General features: G+C 43.4%; 2 protein-coding genes across 6 annotated transcripts in view; one reads left to right on the top strand and one right to left on the bottom strand.

The window, feature by feature from the left end:
• The window catches only part of LOC111954370 (E3 ubiquitin-protein ligase TRIM9-like), a 32993-nt gene extending 10691 nt beyond the window's left edge, over nucleotides 1–22302 (top strand). Inside the window, exons 2-11 of one of the 5 annotated variants that reach the window (XM_023974062.2) lie at nucleotides 7697–7792; nucleotides 8851–8973; nucleotides 11001–11111; nucleotides 12136–12289; nucleotides 14636–14704; nucleotides 14968–15128; nucleotides 15499–15637; nucleotides 17417–17720; nucleotides 18159–18235; nucleotides 18868–18953. In XM_023974062.2, coding sequence (XP_023829830.1) covers nucleotides 7697–7792; nucleotides 8851–8973; nucleotides 11001–11111; nucleotides 12136–12289; nucleotides 14636–14704; nucleotides 14968–15128; nucleotides 15499–15637; nucleotides 17417–17720; nucleotides 18159–18189 — 1188 coding nt within the window. In that variant the 3' untranslated portion in view covers nucleotides 18190–18235; nucleotides 18868–18953. Of the gene's footprint in view, nucleotides 1–7696; nucleotides 7793–8850; nucleotides 8974–11000; nucleotides 11112–12135; nucleotides 12290–14635; nucleotides 14705–14967; nucleotides 15129–15498; nucleotides 15638–17416; nucleotides 17721–18158; nucleotides 18840–18867; nucleotides 19031–19336 lie in introns of those variants that run through there. The other 4 variants (XM_023974063.2, XM_023974058.2, XM_023974061.2 and 1 more) reach the window with 4 other exon arrangements.
• On the bottom strand, nucleotides 21821–24455 carry fsaf1 (40S small subunit processome assembly factor 1). The gene is made up of 7 exons (XM_023974066.2): nucleotides 24373–24455; nucleotides 23598–23884; nucleotides 23443–23499; nucleotides 23229–23324; nucleotides 22930–23016; nucleotides 22811–22842; nucleotides 21821–22591 (listed from the first exon to the last, which is right to left on the bottom strand). Exons 1-7 carry the CDS (start codon nucleotides 24452–24454, stop codon nucleotides 22465–22467), a joined length of 768 nt encoding a protein of 255 aa, XP_023829834.1. The 5' UTR covers nucleotide 24455; the 3' UTR covers nucleotides 21821–22464.
• Between the last annotated feature and the right edge of the window lie 17 nt (nucleotides 24456–24472).

The raw sequence follows: 24472 nt of genomic DNA on the forward strand, positions 1-24472 counted from the left end.
AGAAATGACGTTTTCGTCTTTTGAGCTTCTAGTCATGAATCTATGCACCTACTCAATCACTTTTTATAGCTACTGTTTATAGGCCTCCTGGGCCATATACAGCGTTCCTCTCTGAGTTCCCTGAATTCCTATCAGACCTTGTAGTCATAGCAGATCATATTTTAATTTTTGGTGATTTTAATATTCATATGGAGAAGTCCACAGACCCACTCCAAACGTCTTTCGGACCATCATCGACTCAGTGGGTTTTGTCCAACATGTCTCTGGACCTACTCACTGCCACAGTCATACTCTGGACCTAGTTTTGTCCCATGGAATAAATGTTGTAGATCTTAATGTTTTTCCTCATAATCCTGGACTGTCGGGCCACCATTTTATTACGTTTGCAATCGCAACAAATAATCTGCTCAGACCCCAACCAAGGAGCATCAAAAGTCGTGCTATAAATTCTCAGACAACACAAAAATTCCTTGATGCCCTTCCAGACTCCTTCTGCCTACCCAAGGACGTCAGAGGACAAAAATCAGTTAACCACCTAACTGAGGAACTCAATAAACCTTGCGCAATACCCTAGATGCAGTTGCACCCCTAAAAACGAAAAAACATTTGTCATAAGAAACTAGCTCCCTGGTATACAGAAAATACCCGAGCTTTGAAGCAAGCTTCCAGAAAATTGGAACGGAAATGGCGCCCACACCAAACTGGAAGTCTTCCGACTAGCTTTGAAAGACAGTACCGTGCAGTACCGAAGAGCCCTCACTGCTGCTCGATCATCCTACTTTTCCAACTTAATTGAGGAAAATAAGAACAATCCAAAATTTTTTTTGATACTGTTGCAAAGCTAACTAAAAAGCAGCATTCCCCAAGAGAGGATGGCTTCACTTCAGCAGTAATAATTCATGAACTTCTTTGAGGAAAAAATCATGATCATTAGAAAGCAAATTACGGACTCCTCTTTAAATCTGCATATTCCTCCAGGGCTTAGCTGTCCTGGATCTGCACAGCTCTGCCAGGGCCTGGGATCGGGAAAGACACTTAAGTGTTTTAGTATATATCTCTTGACACAATGATGAAAATAATCATGCCTCTAAACCTTCAAGCTGCATACTGGATCCTATTCCTACTAAACTACTGAAAGAGCTGCTTCCTGTGCTTGGCCCTCCTATGTTGAACATAATAAATGGCTCTCTATCCACCGGATGTGTACCAAACTCACTAAAAGTGGCAGTAATAAAGCCTCTCTTGAAAAAGCCAAACCTTGACCCGGAAAATATAAAAAACTATCGGCCTATATCGAATCTTCCATGGTTGGAACTTCGCGATAACGTGTACAAAAGATTGTTAGTCTTGGTGCTTATGGAAAAAGCTGCTGGTCGGTATCGATGACCAGCAGCCAATAAACCAGGTTTCGTATGCGTAGCCCTTGACATCCGTGGTAAGAAAGGCATTAGATTACAGAGTTGTGCCTCTCTCCATGACGAGGTAATGCGATGCACCACCTTATACAGGGATCACATTAGTTGGATCTTTAGACCCTCGCGAACAAATTCAGTAGGCGGCTAAAAGGGTATGCGTGGGTGCTACTTTCGCTGAAGGTGGGCTGTAAATGACCTGGTACACTGTCAATTTAACCATCAGTGACCAGAGGTTGCACCCTGAGGCCCGCAAGGCCTCTGCATCTCGTGCTAACGGTTGCTACTAGACCTTTGTTAGTGCGCTGCCTTGACTACTCCGCACCCTGTCGGATCACCACAGTGTTACTTCCTTTATAGTGCCTTTTTTTGTAAATTGAAATTTGCTATCGTAAATGTTAGCAACACCTCCGCCTTTGCGGGATGCACGGGGGATATGGTCACTAGTGTAACCAGGAGGTGAGGCCTCATTTAACACAGTAAATTCATCAGGCTTAAGCCATGTTTCAGTCAGGCCAATCACATCAAGAWTATGATCAGTGATTAGTTCATTGACTATAACTGCCTTTGAAGTGAGGGATCTAACATTAAGTAACCCTATTTTGAGATGTGAGGTGGAAGAATATATACTTATCCCTTTTCGTAACCAGGAATACAGGCTGTACGGACATAGGACCCACTCGGATTGCCTGCTTCTGGAGATGGGAAGATCTTTCCTCTCTCAAAACGGGCGCTGAGGCCTCGGGAACAGTCGATGTGATGACGTTGCAGAAGCGTGGGGGACGCACAACAAATTGTAGCCTGATGTCACTGTTCGCATGATCCAGGGCGACACTACACATGCGCGACATTGGTCGACACAGATTGGACTCCACCTCGTAGCCTTGGAGAAATTGGTTCTTCTTCCATTTACACCACTCTTGACAACCGTATGTCTGAACATGGAGAAGGAACACATTTCATTAAACTCACATACGGGAGACAACACTTTTAACACCCGTGAATAGTGGAACTCGGTTGAAAAAACATTGTTTATGTGCCATGGTTTACCTAAAGCCCAGCCTACTCTGGGTACATGGGCTCTGGCGACCAGTGACATACCCCGATTGGCCGTGCCACTTGGGTACTGTTGTCACAACGAGCCTCACTGATTTAGGCAGTAAGATGCATTCCGGTGACCGGCTGGCACCCAGCGGTGGACTGCACGCATTAAAAATTGATCCAGGGAAAAAACATTATCATGAAGGTTAGCAAAGTCATAGGCACCCGGTAGACAAAGTGCCTTGTAACCTAGCTGGGAATGGGACAGACAGCTCTGAAAAACAGACCCCTTTTGTTGTGACAGACGGGTGTGTTTCGTAATTTAATCTAATTCCCAGACAGCTTGGTCGTGTCCAACCCTGCTTATTCCCTCGACTCCGCTACCRACAAATAATCGCCTACAGAGACCATAACCTGTATCACTAGACACCTCATAGGGACTAGTGAGCTACAGGCAGGAATCAACACTGAATCCCAGTAATGAGCCACCTATGGGGAGGGACGCTCCCATGAGGACAGTGACCCAACTTGTCACTGTCATCCTGGGGAGATTGATATACCCTTTGAACCCTGTGAACACTGTGGAACGCGGGTAACGGAGGTGGCAGCATTAAATATGGACAAGCTTCCAACATACGTTGTGCTTCCGTGAGTTTTTATTTTATTTTTATTTAACCTTTATTTAACTAGGTAAGTTGGTAAAGAACAAATTCTTATTTACAATGACGGTCTACCCCGGCCAAACCCTAACTCGGACGACATTGGGACTACCAATCACGGCCGGTTGTGATACAGCCTGGAATTTAACCAAGGTCTGTAGTGACAACCCTCTAGCACCATGAAGCAGTGCCTTAGACCGCTGCGCCACTCGGGAGCTCGAAAGACTGTGCTTCCGTGAGACTGTTTGCCAAGCGTGGGGGCATTGTTGTCACAGTAATGTTTTTGCKGAGGGGCGCACTGGTCATGGCCCCTTGCTCCGGGGGTTACCCCAGCCAAGTGCTCAGGGGGCTACTTTTTCATTTGAGGTGCGCGCAAAACCGGTTTCCTTCACTCCCTCCAACTCTAGGACCTGAAAATAGGAATGGGGTTGCCATAACGCTGGGGAAAGCTAGTAAATTTGACTCGCCGGAAGTTAAGCATGCTTGYCGACTTTAGCCAGGAGGCTTTTTAGCATAAGCTAGGCTAGCTAGCGTCTTTGACCGCAGCACGGTCCGTTTAGAATAACCAAGCAATTTAACGCTACATACTGTATACTAAACAAGAGCGCTAATCCAGCAACACCACTGTGGCGAGGCAGGAATAGTTAGTAATAGCTAGCTCGCCTCAGAGAGTTAGCCAACCTGGCTAGCACGCTATGCAGGGCTCATTTAGCTAGTCCAGTCTTGAAAGTTCACGTAGGACCGTATCACTGAGGTGGGACCGGACCCTTCATCAACAAGTCTGGGAAGAGAAGCAAGCAGTGCTTGACCGAGGCAGACACAGGTGGCGGGGGGTACACACCAAACCTGGCTGCCCTCTCTTTTTCGAGTAGCCTCCCATAACTGGCATCAGAGCGCACAAGAGCCAGGTTGGGACGACATTTGCTCCCACCACCCAATCCATCTCTGCTTCCTGTACCTCGGTCCAAGCCGAGGTACTGGCTTTCGGGAAAGGAAAGTCACTATCAGTAATTCCAAGCTTCCTCAAGAATGATACATGTCTTTCCAGGGAGTTTGTACACAGTACGTGGCAATGCAAACACAAACTGTGTGCATTCTCTGTGATGCTGTACTGAGCTGGCTGTGCTGTGCAGCACTGTGCTGTGCTGGCTGTCGTGGACATGCTGTTGAGCGTTAGTCGGTCGTGGAGCAGCAGTGTGCCATACGGCCAGAGGATTTGTGTGAGGCTGAGCCGGAGAGGGAGAATGGTTCTGCTCTCATCCAGATGTGGAGCGTTAATGACACAGCTGCTGAGAGAGGGAGAAAAGGGAGGAGGTGGAGACAAAAAGAGAGGGGAAACAAAAATGGAGATGGAGGCGATAAGAATCTAAGCTATTCCTCCAGGAGTGTCCCTAAAGACCCATTTGAAATCATGGTCAACACCACAGATGAGCACTGCAGCTTTGCATCGTCTTACCCAGATCCCCAAACACTGGGCTGGAAATGAATAGCTATGCTCCTCCACTGTTGAAAGCCTCTGCTCTTGAATGTCATGCATATTACTTAAGAGTTCTCTCTCTAATGACATTACTGGGTCTCTTCGTTGCATTCATTGCATGAGATGATAAGAGAGGAAGGATGCTGCTGACAGGGAAAAGGATGCCTCTCCCCCCTTTTTTTCTGGAGGAAATAMACTGCTCAAAAAAATAAAGGGAACACTAAAATAACACATCCTAGATCTGAATGAATAAATACTTTTTTCTTTACATAGTTGAATGTGCTGACAACAAAATCACACAAAAATGATCAATGGAAATCAAATTTATCAACCCATGGAGGTCTGGATTTGGAGTCACACTCAAAATTAAAGTGGAAAACCACACTACAAAGGCTGATCCAACTTTGATGTAATGTCCTTAAAACAAGTCAAAATGAGGCTCAGTAGTGTGTGTAGCCTCCACGTGCCTGTATGACCTCCCTACAACGCCTGGGCATGCTCTGATGAGGTGGCGGATGGTCTCCTGAGGGATCTCCTCCCAGACCTGGACTAAAGCATCGCGCAACTCCTGGACAGTCTGTGGTGCAACGTGGCGTTGGGGATGGAGCGAGACATGATGTCCCAGATGTGTCAATTGGATTCAGGTCTGGGGAACGGCGGGCCAGCCATAGCATCAATGCCTTCCTCTTGCAGGAACTGCTGACAAACTCCAGCCACATGAGGTCTAGCATTGTTTTGCATTAGGAGGAACCCAGGGCCAACCGCACCAGCATATGGTCTCACAAGGGGTCTAGGATCTCATCTCGGTACCTAATGGCAGTCAGGCTATCTCTGGCGAGCACATGGAGGGCTGTGCGGCCCCCCAAAGAAATGCCATCCCACACCATGACTGACCCACCGCCAAACCGGTCATGCTGGAGGATGTTGCGCAGCAGCAGAAGACGTTCTCCACGGCGTCTCCAGACTCTGTCACGTCTGTCACATGTGCTCATGTGCTCAGTGTGAACCTGCTTTCATCTGTGAAGAGCACAGGGCGCCAATGGCGAATTTGCCAATCTTGGTGTTCTCTGGCAATACCAAAACGTCCTGCACGGTGTTGGGCTGTAAGCACAACCACCACCTGTGGACGTCGGGCCTCATACCACCCTCATGGAGTCTGTTTCTGACCGTTTGAGCAGACACATCACATTTGTGGCCTGCTGGAGGTCATTTTGCAGGGCTCTGGCAGTGCTCCACCTGCTCCTCCTTGCACAAGAGGGAGGTAGCGGTCCTGCTGCTGGGTTGTTGCCCTCTACGGCCTCCTCCACGTCTCCTGATGTACTGGCCTGTCTCTGGTAGCACCTCCATGCGACACTAACGCTGACAGAACACAGCAAACCTTCTTGCCACAGGCTCGCATTGATGTGCCATCCTTGGATGAGCCTGCACTACCTGAGCCACTTGTGTGGGTTGTAGACTCCGTCTCATGCTACCACTAGAGTGAAAGCAACCGCCCAGCATTCAAAAGTGACCAAAACATCAGCCAGGAAGCATACAGAACTGAGAAAGTGGTCTGTGGTCACCACCGCAGAACCACTCCTTTATTGGGGGGTGTCTTGCTAATTGCCTATAATTTCCACCTTTTGTTCTATTCCATTTGCACAACAGCATGTGAAATTTAATTGTCAATCAGTGTTGCTTCCTAAGTGGACAGTTTGATTTCACAGAAGTGTGATTGACTTGGAGTTACATTGTGTTGTTTAAGTGTTCCCTTTATTTTTTTGAGCAGTGTACATTACGATTAAGGGTACATTTGTAAAATTATTAATTGGATTCCTCTTTGAAGAATAGAGCCTCACCTTTCATCTTATGACCCGTATTACTCATTACTTCACAACAGGTGTTTCTTCCTGCCACAGCTCACCTGTCATCCTTAGTGACAGTGAAGGGGTTATGTAGGTCGTCTACCACTGATGCTGTAATCCATCTCTACAAATGAGATCGCTACCACTTTTGAGCCACATGAGGACAATATCCAGAACTTAATTATAACATGAAGTTTAGTATTAGCTCATAAAGAAAAACTGGATCTTACAATGGGGGCTCATGACAAGACCGATAAAACCTTGAAGATATGGCTCCCTTGATAATTTCTTCATGTTGAGCAGTAGCATCCTTCCTTACCATATTGAATCCAACTCTCCCATACAACACTGTCAGGATAAACAAGCACAACCCAGTGAAAGGACATTAATTGGTGTTGTGCAGGAGGTTGCCGTGTGGCAGGCTCTCTCCCCATAGGAGGGCCCCCGGACCCCTCCCCCTGACCCCTGGAGGTCACCCTGACACAGTGTCACAGTATAGAGAGAAAGGGCTTAGCAGACATACACTGGCCTGGCAATGCCCTCTTGTCTTGTCCTATCTGTCTGGGGCTGTGACTCGGGCCCTGGTGGAAAGAAACAGCAAAGAGGAGGGGAATCACTCATCCCCTTGTTAGCGGTGCAGACAGCCAGCTTGTTTTGCCAGATGGCTTGATTTGCAGCCCTCTTAAACCTACGCACATAGCCCACAGGCCCAGCCCCAGAGAAGCCCTACAGAGAGGCCCAGAGGAAGAGGAGCAGGTGGGAGGAGCAGGTGGGAGGAGCGGGTGGGAGGAGCGGGTGGGAGGAGCGGGAGGGAGGTGGGAGGTTTGGATCCTGGCCAGATTTATCACAGCAGGGTTGGTTTACACCATGATTACCCATCACTCATGGGCCATGAGCCTCAGTACAGAGCAGATCTGGTGAAAGATAGAGAAATAAATGATTATAGGACTACAAGGTGAGGGCTTGACTTCTACACATGGCTTTGAGGTGCTCGTTTGAATCTCCTTGATTATTATGACCAAAGAGGTCATGTGGGTGGGCTTGAGTAAAGTGTTTATTAGTTGTTTGCATCATCGCTGGTACTGTACTGAATATTTCGTCACTGGTACTGCCCCAGGCTTTAATCTTAACATGTTAGAGAAGTGACATGGAGAGTTATTGCTCAGAAGTGGCTGCATTCCCAAACTCATTCAATTGAAATGTCTGCATAGATTGTGTTTTTTATTTATTTTGGATGATTAATTGTGTGTTTTTGATTCACAGTGTCAACTGTCCCAAGCTTTGAATGGTGTGTCAGATAAAGCCAAGGATGCCAAGGAATTTCTGGTGCAGTTGAAGAACATGCTTCAGCAGATACAGGTAACATTGTGTCTTGCAGATCCAATTGAAATATCCACATGTTATTTCTGTCCTATATCAATTTAACTTGTATTCCCCATAAACTACTTACCTGTAGTCAGCTTTGTAGATCAAGGGTATACAGATGCTCAACAAATACTAAAAAGAAAGAAGAAATAAGCTCCAGATTCATACAATGTCACTTTCTAGAATCTTTTTATTATGCAGGAAACTTGTGGGGATTATAAAAGTTCTTCTTGTCGCTCAGCGGGTACAAAGGTATCTGTTTGTGACCACGCTCACAGCTGAAGCAGGAGAGGGCTGCTGTGCCACTCTAATCAGCACGGCAACACTGTCCACAGGGACTGCCCCAGACAATCACAGCTTTTAGACTGCACTTCCATGTCTTATCAGTCGCAGCAATGCTGTGTATTGTCAAAAACACCCCCTTGTTTTCACACTGCTGCTACTTGCTGTTTATTATCTATGCATAGTCACTTCACCCCTACCTACATGTTAAAATTACCTCAACTAACCTGTACCCTGCACACTGACTCAATACCGGTACCCCATGTATATATCCTTGTTATTGTTATTTTATTGTGTTACTTTTTATAATTTTTTACTTTAGTTTATTTAGTAAATATTTTCTTAACTCTATTTCTTGAACTGCATTGTTTGTTAAGGGCTTGTAAGGAAGCATTTCACGGTAGGATCTACACCTATGTGGTGCATGTGGCATGTATTTGGTGCATGTGACAAATAAAATTTGATTCGATTTATTAAGAGTCTTATTCTCAGTTTGAGAGGATTCTATTTGAGTAAAATCCCAGCTCTGCTCATCCTTGAACTGAGTGCAAAGTGTTTCTAGATCAGAATTCACTATCTCAGGCCTCATCTACTCTCACATAAATTATTGATATACAGTGTCGATGATGGAAGATTTAACAGGAATCAGCGTGGTGTCAGAATAGGCAGTCCGGTGGTGTCCTTGCCCCCTGTCTCTCTGTGTCTCGCCCTAGCGCCCTGTACCTCCCTGTTCTGTCAGTAAGCGATGTGTTGTGTTGTGTCCCTGGCAGGAGAACGGGGTGGAGTTCGAGGCCTGCCTGGTGGCTCAGTGTGACGCCCTTATTGAGGCTCTGACGCGGCAGAAAGCCAAGCTCCTCACCAAGGTTACCAAAGAGAGGGAGTACAAGCTCAAGGTGGGTCAGCGGGTCTGATCTGATGGACGCTCCAACAGCTTGATGGTTGGGAACGTCATGTTGACTGCAGTCTCACACACCAGACCAAGCTCGGATTGTACTGTGCACAATTAGCCTGGGGACCAGGTTATGTTGGCTGTAATGTACAGATGGCATCATTCAGTTCGGTGAATGGTTTATGGTTTATTGATAACAATAATCACAGTACTCTCTCTGCATCAAATATGTTAACATGACTTTGCACACTTAAAAAATATGAGCAATAGATAACTGTTATTCATAATACAACTCTGAGTAGTGATAGACTCAGCTGTCAGCTCTCTCTAGCAACAAAGGGCATCCAGGGTTGTGCACTTGTTTTGGCCTAGGTCGAGGTGCATCTGGACCCAGGTCTCTCTCCTCTCCTCCCCCCTGTCCTCTCCTTCTGAAGCCCCAGCTGAGTGGTGGGCCTTGGCCTGCAGGCTGGCTGGCGTTAAGCTCTCAGTGGGTCATATGGATCCATGCCCAGGCTCAACGTGCCCGGCTGGAGGATTGGGGCTTCAGAGGACAGCTGTTGTGTTTATCAGGGCTGGAGCTGAAGAGCAGCTAGGACTGCTGCAGCATCACACAGCAGAAAAAGGGGTCTTTTCATTTCACTTTGATTAAGGCCATCACACTAATGTACCCTTTTCAGAAGATTACAAAATAAGAGTTTTATGGACTTTAGTTCCGGCCATATGGTAAAATCAGTAACTGGACTGTAAAAAGCAGTTGTTGGGCTTTTACCAAACTACTGTCGTGACAGCATTTGGTGTCCATTACATTTGATCTTCTACAGTGTGGTGGAGATAGATGGTTGGTGATTAGCGGTAAGCTATTTTATATCAGCTACAAGACAATGATCCCCGACTGAAAATATTTCAGCTATCACACAGCTGTTTCTATCATCAAAGGCAAAATATCTTATTTTTTATCATGTAATCCCAACATCAGGGCATTTGTTTCCCCCTGTTCAATCGTCAAGTGTTGTGTTAGTTTGTGTCAGTGAATGTCATTTTCTACTCTAATTCATTTCTTCCGAGCCAGTAGTCTGTCGGCGGTGTTTTTATCAGTGGCCTCTTTCGCCACACTACACATTCCCAGGAGAGAGTCATTTCATGTCATTCGTGACAGTCTAGTCCAGGCATAATCCATAGAGCGCTGGATTGTTATTGTTTTAATGTTGCGTGATGTGAGGATTATACAGTCAATTCAATCTGAGTTGTTACAATTATTTACCTTACTGCTCATTCATTATCATTGGATAGATATGACAGTTCCTGACTGTCCTCTGGTGTGTTTATATTTGTGTGATATTTTATTCAATCTAACCTTTAGGAATGTTAATTTTATGCTTATTTTATTCAATTAAGATCCAGTTGAATAGTTTATGAGCATTTAATTAATTATTGGTTTATTGCCTGAATGTGTCAGTGACTTAATCAAATTATTTATTGGATAAATTTGGAATTTTAAGGCTTAATTTGATAAAGAGGGATTAACTGCTTTGAAATTAATCTACCTTGTATGACCTTTTCATTTATAATCTGATAGTCATATTTTTTTCCTGAAAATGCAAAGATGAGTTGAACACATGAGCAGGTATAAGTGGTCTACCCAAACAATGGCTCATAAAATGGTGACAGTCCACTGAATTTCAATTAGCTGTGAATGAATGGCTTTGACAGTCACCCAAATCCCTTTTCCCCAGTGCTCTGTGGAGAGGAGGAAGCACACAGAGTCAAACATGTGGTTTCCATATGTTTGATGTGTTTGATACCGCTCCATATATTCTATTCCAGACATTACAATGAGCCTGCCCTCCTATAGCTCCTCCCACCAGCCTCTCCATTAGCTGTTGCTGAAGCAGCAGCTACTCTTCCTGGGGTCCACTTGTGTGCGTGCGTGCGTGCGTGTGTGTGAAATGCCTGCCCAGTGTTAATATGACATTAAAGGGTGCCTGTCTGTGTCCTTCTGGCTTCTCATGTGTTGTGTTGTGTTGTGTTCAGGTGGTKCGTGACCAGATCACTCACTGCACTATGAAGCTACGTCAGACTACAGGCATGATGGAGTACTGTCTGGAGGTGATCAAAGAGAACGACCCCAGCGGCTTCCTGCAGGTACAGTAGTGATGTATGGAAGGATAGATGAATGGGTCAGGAGCTCTGCTAGTAGAAGGTTATGGATGAGGCTATCCTTGCTGCCTGCCGGTCTGCCTCTCATGCAGAGAAAACTTCCCTCAGATGTCCCTGTCTCCTACTGGGCTCTAAATGCTAAGACCAAATAGAGGAGACCTTTGAAGAACCGCTTATATCTTTTACTATACTAATAAATATTGATTGAATACATATGATAAGCTTGTAGAAAGATGTGGATACATGTTTTTGTTGTTGGCTAAGTGTGGATGAAGATATTGATACTTGACAGGTCATTCCAAACCATTTCTCATTGGCTTGCACTAATAAAGATTAACGTGATACTGAACATTGGTATGTGACACCCTCATCAAGGTGACTTGTCATATTTAGTTCCCCACACCATTAGCCGGAAGCCATTGATTCTCCTGGTCTTTTGATAGGAGCGGTCTGAATCAGATGAAATAGAGTGGAAAGACTATCTTCTGGGAATCAATGCTTATCTCCTCCCTTCAAATTTGTATGAAGTGTTGATTGTATAGTTTCTTATACCCCTTGGAACAAAATCGGTGCTCTGTACATAAAAGCTTGTATAAATTCTCACAAAAGCTCTGCAGGTAGCATGAAAGCTGGTACCCTACAGCAGTGGTTCCCAACCAGGTGTACTAGAACCCCAGGGGGTACTTGGCCCATCCACAGGGGGTACTTGAGAAGACTCCTGAGTCCATTGGGCTCATGAGGGGGTACTTCAGGGGTACTTCGGGCAGAGCCAAATTCAGTTGTTGGTGTAGTAACTGAAAAAGGTTGGGAACCACTGCCCTACAGGGTTATTCCTAAATTCAGCACATTTCCTGCTSGCATTTTTCCAGAAGCACAAAGCTTCAGAGAAATCATAAAAAGCCAACCATATTGCGCTCTGTAATAGTATATTTACTATGAGGATTAATGTTTTAGGGGAGTTGTATCTGCTTTGATGCTGATCCCTCCTGCTGTGTGTGTCTCTGTGTAGATCTCCGATGCGCTGATCAAACGTGTGACATCGTCTCAGGACCAGTGGGTCAAAGGGGCTCTGGAGCCCAAGGTGGGCCCTGAGTTTGACCTAACCCTGAACACCGACCCCCTGCTTCAGACCTTAATACAGCTGGACTTTGTCCAGAGCAAAGGTACCCAATCTATGTAATGTTTTAATCTGTTTTATAAGTCATATTCATATACTTGCTACTGTTTGTATAGTGTGAGTCTATTCATACACATTTAATATATTGTTACATTGTTAAGGACCGTTTGAAATTTACTGGGGGGGGGCTGGTCCAACTCAAGTTGTCATGAAAAACAAATGCACCCCCTCCCCAAAGTTTTCACATGACCCTCCCCTTGTACTGTAAAATAAATTGAACACCCTCCCCGCTCATAGAATTAACTCAAAATAATGTTTAAGACCACAAATAACAATAACTGTAGCGACCATGTGTTTATAAACGTGGATATGGACTTTACCACTTCAGCGTGCTTTTGTGGAACAGTCGATGCCACGCAGGGCTACGGGCCAGAATGTTGAGGGTTCGCCGACCACCACAGACGAGCTCCCTCTCCCTGTCTGTTTCATTACACAACGATCAGAGCCTGGTGCAGACAATGATCAGCTAGGGGGAAATCTGATTTCCAACATTTTGATGCCATATCTATAATTATATAAAATATAAGCAACAAATTTCAGGTTTCTGTGCCAATGCACCACACAACCAATAAGCAAAGCATACAGACTTCGGGCACTTCAATATCATGGTTTCCGTTTTCAACACCACAATAAATAGACTATATCAATCTCGACAAACAGAAAATACATCCCTCCCTATCTTGTAGGCTTACCCTGTATTAAAGGCTTGGCTTGGCAATCGCCGAAGGTCATTAAACATTTTGGTGTTTTGTAACAGATGTCTCTTTTCATTCATCAATTGGCCGCTACAGTTTGGATTGATTGACTGATAGATTTTGTCAGTTAAAAAAATACATATATACTGTACACAAAGATTTTTTTWAAGTGACCAGGATTTCACTATAAAGTCGGCAACTTATTTCCATTGTGGTCCCTATTTGTTTACATAAATACTATACAATTACATAAATACAGACACATTACAGAGATAGACAAAAAAATGCTCAACCTCCAGATGAGTGTGAAGGGGGAGTTTAAGTACAATTCTCACAAGCTATTCCTTGTGTTTCGATGAAATCACATCGGTGTTGTAGCACCGGCATCCTTCTCTCTCTAAGAGAGCATATAGCATATGCAAAACTTTAAAGCCTATTTTCTTGAGGGGGGTTTAGGCTACTTTCCTAAAAAAAATCCTTGTCCACCTCACGGTTCAGCTGTCAGAGATTTTAGTGCAAAATGTATCAGGGCATTGCGTGTCCACTGTATTATATTCATATTTAAATAAATAAGCTTAGGCCTAACCCCAGAGAGAGATATGCCGATGCTACGACACCGATGTGATTTCTTTATGTCAGATGGTTACTGCGTCTGCTATACAGATATAGACCTACATAAGGAGGGTAATTAGTAAAAAATGTATCCATAAATGTTGTATAAAGATAAGCATTATATTGTTATATTATAGGAGTAGCTCTGGTAGGGCTGAAACAGTCTTCCTCACCTCAAGTTCAGCTTTCGGAGTCAGTTGGAGAGCTTAAAAGCCACACCATACTAAACCTTCACAAACGTTTCTAAACTTTATTAGGGTAGTATCAAAAGTAAGTCAAGCCATTCTTTATAGGGAAAATATGAGCAGAAGAGTGAATGTAAACCAGGGACTAAAGGCACTACCCTCCCCTACGCCCCCCAAAAAACACACAACCCTCCCCAAAGCAAAAAAAAAAAGTTTGATAACCCTCTCCTATTTTGGACCACCCCTCCCCCCAGTGAATTTCAATCTGTCCCTTAGATTTCAGTGGACTCATCTTTTAAGTGTGCCTGACTGTACTGTGTTTTTGTATGGCTGTTCATCAGTTGAGCAGATACTCTTGTCTCTTGTGATATGCATAATCTGTACTCATTCTGTGCTTAATTGCTTGGTGTAGTGGTAGAAACGTTTTTGCAAAACTGACCAGAAAGGTGYCCAATATTCTGAGTATACTATGTGTCCACAGCTATTTTACCATTAGTCTATTTAACCATGCAACCAAATATTATGCTTGAGTAAATCTGAGGAAGATTTGTAGTGTATATCCCCTGGCAATGTCCTAGAATACCAGGATATATTTTTTTTACAAAACGAATATGTATTTCAGTTCGCTTCAACACTTACTGAAGCAGACAAGATTTTCCCTTACCCAGTTGCCAACTCAGTCTGGCCCAAATAAAACGTAATGTAAAACAAATGTGATTTTTAACCCATGGGGAGTTGAACCAGCATTCTCTTGAGAAAGCACTGCAGTTGATCAGTTCCACTATGTTGCAAAATAACTCAAGCATCACACATGAACAAATGTCCAATATCGTGTTTCAGATATTCAGGAGACTCCATTATTGAAACAAATGCATGCAGGTGGACTGAAAGACACGGAGAGATCAGGAGGTATTTCAGAGCTGCTATATGATCATCCAAATCCAAGTTGTCCCCTTTTCCTCCTTGAGACCTGCCAGCCCACACCAGGCCACCACGTTAAGGGGCATAGAGTGGTCCCGACAGTGCTCTCCTCCCATGCATGTTTTACCCTTTACACTCTTCCCTTTTAATATTGACACCTGCCTGACAACAACCACTATCACCGCTACTTATCCATGCAGTGATAGATGTTAACTCCTCTGTGGTGTTCCTGCCATCCGTTTCTATTCCAGTGGAGTCTGCCACGGTGCCCCCGGCCCCTCTGCTGCAGCTAGAGAAGTGCTGCACCCGCAACAACAGTGCCACCCTGGCCTGGAGGGTCAGTGTGTTCCCTAGCAACCCCATCGAAGGCTACGTCCTGGAGCTGGACGACGGCAATGGGGGTCAATACAGGGTCAGATAATCCTTCATATATTAGAGATGGTGTGTGTCGTCATGTCCGACGCTCCATGTAGTCTGACACTAGGATGGAGCACTTCACGCTCTGCTGTTTTAACAGTAGATTTAGTCAAAGAATTTTAAACTTTAATCAAAGAAAGTTGATGCTCATTATGCAATGCAAGGAATCTATGGGAAATATTTTATTTAGCCAGGATTATTTCAATATGTGTAATACATTTCCACTGTAATTATACGTGGAGTAAATTTCACCTATAGACAACAGTTGTCACCTCTACGGAATATTTTATTATTCATAGTGCTTATGCTGGAGTCAGAGCTCTAACTAACGCCAGATGGTCCTGTGCTGTACTGTATATCTGCAGGAGGTGTATGTCGGGAAGGAGACCGTGTGCACCGTGGACGGCCTCCACTTCAACAGTTCCTACAACGCCAGAGTCAAGGCCTACAACTCCACTGGGGTGGGGCCCTATAGCAAAACTGTGGTGCTGAAGACATCTGACGGTGGGTTTTCTTTCTGTCTTCTCTCTCTGTGGACCTAACTGTAGACATGAAAGGGAAGGAAGGGAAGACCTCTCTCTGACTGGGTACCAGGGGACGGCAGGCTTAATTAGTACTCGGGGTACAGTATGATACTCTGTATTCAGTGCTGCTGAGCCAAGCTAGTCCTCTGGGACATCCAGGCCTGCTGTTTGCCTGCAGAGCCTCTCCCTTCCATCAACCAGCAACACTCTTGTTTGTGTCCTTAACGGCAATGGCATCCCGATCCCACTTTAATGGAAGGCGACTCTGAGGAATGGCAACTGCTCGGCATCTGACCGTAAGGCGCTACAGAGGGTAGTGTGTACGGCCCAGTACATCACTGGGGCCAAGCTTCCTGCCATCCAGGACCTATATAATAGGCAGTGTCAGAGGAAAGCCCATAAAATTGTCAGAGACTCCAGTCACCCAGGTTATAGGCTGTTTTTTCTGCTACCGCACAGCAAGCGGTACCAGAGGGCCAAGTCGAGGATCGAAAGGCTTCTTAACAGCTTCTACCCCCAAGCCATAAGACTGCTGAACAATTAATCAAATGGCCACCCAGACTATTTACATTGTTTTGTACACTGCTGCTATTCACTGTTAATTATCTATGCATAGTCACTTCACTCCTACCTACATGTACAAATTACCTCAACTAACCTGTACCACCGCACACTGACTCAATACCGGTACCCCCTGTATATAGCCTTGTTATTGTCCTTTTATTGTGTTACTTTTTATTATTTCTTACTTTAGATTATTTGGTAAATATTTTCTTAACTCTTCTTGAACTGCACTGTTGGTTAAGGGCTTGTAAGTACGCATTTCACAGTAAGGTCTACACTTGTTGTATTCGTTGCATGTGACACATAAAGTTTGATTTGACTTGTGCAATCTGTCTGTCCTGGCTGGGTGTGGTGGTGCTAGCCGGGACCGAGTCCCCAGAATCCTCCTGGTTTATCTGCCTCAAAGCTGAGAGCAGTAAACACCAGGCAGCGCCATGCCAGAACCAGAGCTGAAGGAGCTCCACTAAAGAGGTGTCCAGTCCTGATATAGTGCTGGCAGACAGTGGAAGTGGTCTTGCAGTTTAGCAAAGCATGACAGCGAGCGCGTGCCAGACTGTGATTACTCTAGCATGTCAGTTCTGGAGGGAAGACAGAGAGAGAGAGCAGGGAGAGAGAATAGGTTGTCGATGCCATTGATTGAATGTAAGGCTGAGATTGGGAGGCAAAGCATGGCAATGCGCTGACGGCTGACAGAGCGGTGAGACAGGGAGAGAGTTTAGACTTAGAGTGCAGGCGGCTCCAGCTATGGCTCTGCCAATTGCAATAACAATGGATCTCTGCATGTGGAGGCCTTAGTGAGTGCCTGTCGTGTGCCAGATAACTGTTTATTCCAACATAGCAGTGTCTCTCTGAGGAATGGGGCTAATTAAAGCAATACATTGCAATGATTTGATACAGCGCCTTATGGGCAAAGTGCTGCGGAATGAGAATTAATCCAGTGCTTGACATTTAAATGAGAACATCAAGTTGAATTTTTCATTGTGGCGCTTTGTGAATATTTCATGTGTCATCTCCCGGTATGCAGCCCACCATAGGGTCCTAGCTGATCGTGCTGTTCTATAATAGCATCATGTTTCATTCTTTCCTGCTCTCCATCTTCCACTAAGGTTCACTCAGGCAGCCATGGCCTAGAGACCTGGAAATGTTCTCGTTTCTCTCTGACTCATCCTACTGCTCTACTTTGTCTCTCCTGCAGTGGCCTGGTTCACCTTCGACCCCGCCTCGGCTCACAGGGACATTGTGTTGACCAATGAGAACCAGACGGTGAGCTGCAACAGCTATGATGACCGTGTGGTGCTGGGGACTGCCGCCTTCTCCAAGGGGGTACATTACTGGGAGCTCATGGTGGATCGCTATGACAACCACCCGGACCCTGCGTTCGGGGTGGCGAGGATCAACACGATGAAGGACATGATGCTGGGGAAGGATGATAAGGCCTGGGCCATGTACGTGGACAACAACCGCAGCTGGTTCATGCACAACAACTCCCACACCAACAGGTAGGTGGGACATCTCTCAGGGGTGGAAGGCTGACTCCTGCTCCTCCACAGCTTCCAAGTTTAGAAATAATCATCATCCTCATTGTGTGTCATACTGTCAGAAATAGCCCATTTACGCACGTACAATATTGGCAGGCAGTTCGTTGTAAATGGAAGAGATAATTTGTAGGGCAGTGATCTTATTCTTTTGTGATAATCCATTTTTACTTAATCTTATACTGTATACTTACTGAGTAGCATAGAGTAATGAAATACATAGATTCAAATTCCACAGGCTTAGCAATCTACATCCAGAGACAAGAATACACAAAGCACAATCCTCCTTCCCCCTTAATGAACAATAATGCAGTAGTAGTTACCATTTTCAGTAGCTGATTCAAAGGTTTCCCTGTGATCATCTTCGTGTTTGTTCACCCTCATTATTTCTCTTCCTGTCAGCTGTCACGTTGGAGCCTATCACCCACAATGACACACTCATTTCCCTCATTAAAGTGCCAGGTATACATGAATGTCAGGTAATCATCAAAGGCAGATTTTTGCTTGCAATTCTGCTTGTTTGTYTCTTTCGCCTAGTGGATTTCTCTGGAAATCCACTAGGAAGTCCTGTAGCTTTGTGACATAGCTGTTTGACAACGGTGATGCATTCACACTTCCACCATTTTGTTGTTTGAGCTGCTCACTCTCAAAAACCAAAAATCTGCTGGCTTTTTGGGTGAGTTGACTGGATTGAGTTTAACTATTTACATACAGCTTTGCATTGCCAAAGTATAAGATGTTTGGATACTGATGTATTTATTTGACTTTGTACCATTGGAATGGAGAAAGCTACACACCCTGAAGGAGAAGCTCAAGAGGCGGTTTTCATATACTTGGTGAACCACAAGTAATCTGGATTTACTGTACATCAATTCACACACAGCCTACATACAAAACACACATTATTTTGCAATTAGGTCAAATCTAATGTTTTGAATAGAGGAAACTGCTGAAAGCCATTTGCTGCAAACTGTGTTTGGAGTCATTGGCAACCCTCTATCCCTCTGAGATCCCATACCACTCTCAAAGGGCCTGTTTGATCTGTTTTGATATGGTCCATTAGGTCTAGACTNTGTGTGTGCGTGTGTGTGCGTGTGCGTGTGTTCTGCAGGGCCGAGGGGGGCATCAGCAAGGGTGCCACTGTGGGCATCCTGCTGGACCTGAACAAGCACACTGTAACATTCTTTATCAACAAACAGCAGCATGGCCCCGTGGCCTTCGAGAACCTGGAGGGAGTCTTCATGCCTGCTGTCAGCATCAACAGGAATGTCCAGGTGAGCAGACAGTCAGACAGAGTTGCTTAGATGGGAAAACTCTGGAGAACATTGTTTTTTTGTACAAATTTGGGTAGTTTTGTCTCGAAATTCAAGGATTATGGCCTTAATTTAGAAATGAAATTCATTTCAAATTAGGGATATGTTAAACTGCATATGCACATAYTTTTATTCCATTCTTACATACCAGCAAATATACATTATGTTGAGTTAGTAAGCTCTGTGGCTCCTGAAAGTCAAATCCTGGATCTCGAGTCAGCAGCTTAGTCTGTCATGATCTCATTTTGTAATGTTTGTCCTTCACAGGTTACCCTACTAACAGGAATGGAGGTGCCAAAGAATTTTAAGCAGCAGTAGCCTCCTAAGGTGTCCTGGCACAGTCCCACCAATGTCAAAATGTACTCCTCCTGCTCCATCCCCATCTGTTCTTGCTACTACAGCATATCTTATGCTGTTTAATGCCTACGATCAAATATCACCCTTCTAGGGAGTCTTATATACGAGGGACTTTTGTATATAAAATATTCTGTTGTTTTTGTAATTTTCCAGGTCCWAATTGCATCTCAAGCCGTACAATCAGATTCTGTGTTTACAGTCAAAATGCCACAGGGTGCTTTAATGAAGTGCATCACTAGAACGAAATCCGATATGAGGGTACAGTCAAGAGATGTCCTACAGTACAATTTCTCTACTTCTCTTCTCTCAGGTTCCTTCATAGAGACTTTGTATACTCCGATTTCTTTATAGGAAATCACTGGTTGGGTTAAATGCGGAAGACACATTTCAGTTGAATACATTTCAGTTGAATGCATTCAGTTGTACAACTGACTAGGTATCCCTCTTTCCCTTCCCTTCTCATTCAAAAGTTGAGAATAATACAGCTTTTCTTAGACACATTATTGGTGAAATACTGTCTTTGCAACTTTACAAAGCCTTTCCATACCATAATTGGAATAAATTCATCTGGAAATCTGCTCAATTGAAAATTACCTATGGGGATTTTATACACTATACATTTCATTTAAGGAAATTGAATTCACCCCAGCATAGATCGTCAGATCTGTGTAAAGGACAAATCAGAGTACAAACGGTACCTACAATTCTGTCACTAGATGACAAATCTTGGTTCAAAGTGAAGCCAAACCACTGTGACATTGAGATGTAACATTGCCATGTATATTTTGTCAAACTATTTAAAATACAAATATGTATCTTTTTTCAAACGATTTACTGTTTATGCATTGGGTTTTACTACACTATTGAAATATTTATTAAGAGGGTGTATGCTCATGTGAATAAACAAGTATTGTTAAAGGTATTGTAAAGCAGTTAGAAATATTGTATTGACAGACCACTAGAGGGTCAAGATAGCATGATACTGTATGTAAGGAAATTGTAAATATGACTAATGTGTCCTAAGCATGCATTCTAAGCAAACTAGTTTACTTAACTCCATCTGTACAKAGTAAAACTATTCCTAAAACAGTGATATGCAGAAGCCTTTCAAACTACCTAGTACAGTACAATACATTTGCCCCCTAGAGTTTGAAGTCAAAATTACAGCATCACTTTAATTTCCCCATAACAAAAAAAAAAAAGTGTTTAACCATTTATGTGACAATTTAATATCTTATGGGGCTCAAGCATATTAACATACAATGTCAGATGACAACTTTAATTTAGAGGGTTAAGCAGTGCGTTTGTGATTTGTCCGAGGGGTCCTTAATGGAATTGTAGATACTAGGCAGGCTTATTATCCCACATTTACATTTGACCATGTCCTCATAAAGTTCACATACTGGTATATCATTAATCACGATTAGATGCAGTTAGGAGTTGTTTTGTATCATATTCTGTAATTCAATTTTTTTTAAACATTTTGATCTCCGACTGCTACTAAAAGTGTTGCTTCAAAGTGATGTGCCCTTAATCCAAAATGGTAATAGGTTTTTGGATTAAGAATAATAAAGCTATTGTTATTAGAATACAAATTCTGCTCAGTCTGTGTTGAAGCATGGTGGTACAACCTTGGTGAAAATGATTTGTACTGTTCTTGTATCCTCGCTTTGTAAAACACCAAATATAGTCATGCATTTTTGAATGGTCTTAAAATCTAATGTTGGGTTTATTTAGCTGTGTTTAATGTTCTCTGAAGAGCCAATGCCTTGTACATTAAACATGTTGATATGATGTAGAGCAGACTGTCTGATCACAGAACTACAGTATGTCCAAAGCTAAAATGTGGAGGTGACCATTCCCAGGGTAAATAAATGATATTGACTAAAGCCATTTTGTATAGACAAGCCAATGCATCAGGTTGCAGCATGTACAGTTGGTTATTGAGTGTCTCCAAGTGAATGTTGTCAATGAGAGAATCATCCCTGTTATGAAGATATTCTTATATCAAGATATTCAAGATATTCTCAATAAGTGCTTGTGTTGGCAACTACAGTATAGTGAAGTGTCATGTACCCAAAAGGGATGACTGCAGAGGCCTACAAACAAAATTGGCTCCATGTAGCCTCTCAACAATCACCATGGAAATGGTGTTCACAAACACACTGCCGGTACAGACCATAATATCAAAGGAATCTTTGTAGTAAATTCACATAGTAGCTTATCGTCTCGAAGTGTCATATTGTAGTGTTTGGCATGCATTTCCCAGCCTGCTTCTGAATGTGAACACCCCACCCCCCCAAAAAGAAAATGGTGCTAGAAACAGTCACGACTGTCAGATTACAATTGGGTTTGAATCTTTGACTCTGCCTCAAGAGACTGACAGTAGACACATTTATTTCATATATTTATTTATAAATGTATAATACATTTCAGAGATTTATTTTGCCCACATTTACTGTCCCCACCCTCAGTATGCCATGTGGGGAAGGTTTTTGCAGTGTCTGGGAGGCATCTCTCTTCTAAACACAGGCTTGCAACTCATGCCCTGGGGTCGTGGCTAGTGCMCTCTCACTGCCAACCTACCAGAGAACTAGGCAGGGTGCACCACCAAACCTCATAGGGAATGTCAACTGGTCCATTAGGACACTGGCATCCGTGTCCAGAGTGTGTTCACAAAAAGCTGTGCTTTATTTTATAGAATTCTGTTACGTATGTTTAGTTCTCATACGATGTAAAYGTTTCGTACTTCTAAGTGGTTTGTATATGAAATGCGTTGTACTTGGCATTGTTTTCATATTATACAGCTTAAAAGAAGAAAAAAAATGCTCTCTTTCCTTTATATAATGAATAAACTGTGATGGAATATGAATGTGCTCTTCACATCTTTTCTGTAGTCTTTCTGGGGTTATGTTAATTGTGGCTTGGACATCAATTGTCCGTTACTGCATCTTAATGTGAAAAGTCTCCTAACTCCCAAAAATGCAACTCTTAATCATTGTTTTCACTTCATCACTTTTGTGGCATTTAYTTTAAACTTATTTTTTTTTGATGGAGGCTTTTATTTTCTGAATTTCTTTGGTGCTCAGGACCAGCATTCCATTTTTAAAGCGTCCCACCTGGCCTGTAGGGGCTTTACTGGAGAATGACTTCCTCTTCTCATCCCTAGTAAATGGTACAGCATGAAACATTCAGTGAACAMAGAGTATGAAACATGGAGATTTAACACTTAAGGGAGGCAGAAATTCATAATAAGTAGAGGCATGGAGCAAACATGTACTACATAACAGTTACTGACAGTGGTTCATACCTATTCAATTGTGGCAAAATGTCCACATATTTGGAAATCTATTTTAAAGCTAAACTTAGAATAACATCACTAACCTTGGTTTAGTCATCTTCTTTTTCTTTAAGTTCTAGAATGGAAAAGAATTGGTATACAAATTCAGAACTGAGATGACATCACACTCAATGCGAAATGATGGGGATATCATTCAATTTACCGTCTGAATTTCTTCCTTTGCCTTTTGCTTCTTGTCCTTAACCCTTTGCTGCAWCACTTTGTAGTTTACATACTCCTTCTTAGGGGGCTGTGATAAAAAAAWTAAGTTTGTCAGACTATTTACTCTGCTTCATCATAACCAACGCCAACTTTACACAACTTTGTCCGAGCATCATGTTTGTATATTACAAGGGAGGGAAATTATATGGTAAACTCTGTTGGTGTGCAAATAGCAGGAGAGATTACACTTTCTGGAATGTGCATAAAATATYATGTTTACTTTATGTAACCACAGTTTACCCTTGCTCCAAGCATGATGGCTCGCTCCTGTTCAAAAACCCTCTGCTGCACTTTCTGGTATCCAGTGATTCCAAATCTATGAACTTCTAACCGAGCCTAACAAACAAAATAAAACAGGAAGACATTGTAATTCAACAAAATAATTGGATCATTGGTATAAGATTGTATCATAATTGGGTAGAATTTCAATATCCTAGAACATTCACTTTGTTACCTTTTCTAGACTGAATTCATCTGGGTCCACCTTCTTTTTCTCTTTTGTTTGAGGAGGCTGGAAGAAAAATGTATGAGATGCAATGATTCTGACAAGAGGCTCAGGTTGAGGTGAAATCGTAATATGCCATTTACAGATGCCGTTAGGCATAGTACCTTGTCCTTGACCTCGGGCACTGGTGGCTTTCTGGCTTGTCTCGGTCTTTTTGTAGGATCCTGGAATGTGACCACCTCTACTGGTGGTGCCTGTTTAGTGGTTGAACTTGTGTTTCCAACTTCAGAAGCACCAGGAAGGTCAATCGCTGAGATATCTGAATGTCTGACTTCCAGACTGTCTTTAGTATCACTGCAATCGTCTGCAGCGGTGTCCTCGTCCTCCACCTCACTCCTTTGGGATCTCTTCTTCTGTGACTTTTGTTCTCTCTTTGACACTGTTCGATCACCTGTAACAACATGCTGTTAGAAAAATCTTCAAGACCACCCGAACCAAGCCACACAAATGAGCAACTAGCTAGCCTCCTCCTTGAACTGGGGTGGCCATGGAGAGCTGCTAGTTGCGTGGGCTTTTGCGCCAACCCTGCTCAAATAAACTGGATTATGCTAATCACGTTTCTAAAAAGCAGCTCATTAGTATAACAAATGTTAATGCAGTACTGGAGCAAAAGCCTGCACACCCAATTACTCTCCAGGAAGAGGTTGGCCCTGTTTCAACACGTCACAGACACAGCTAGCTAACGTTAGCTTTTCTGCTAGCTAGCTAAATTAATGGCTAGCAAGTATAAAAAACAGAGCTAAACTGGTAAATAAAGGATGACGTCCAACCACTACTAGTAAGACAACCATCTCTGGATAGCTAATGCTAGCTAAATTCCAACACGCTAGCTTTGCTTTGTTTGCTAACTAGCAAGCTAAATTGCTAACTTTTGCTTACCGAAATCATACAACGTATTCAGGACATGGTCAAGAAAAAACTGATCCGTGTCTTCTTCCTTCCCATTTTCGTTGTTGTCCATTTCAAGCAGTGACTAAAC

Source organism: Salvelinus sp. IW2-2015, linkage group LG28 (genome assembly GCF_002910315.2).
Source record: "Salvelinus sp. IW2-2015 linkage group LG28, ASM291031v2, whole genome shotgun sequence".
NCBI classification, from domain to species: Eukaryota; Metazoa; Chordata; class Actinopteri; order Salmoniformes; family Salmonidae; genus Salvelinus; species Salvelinus sp. IW2-2015.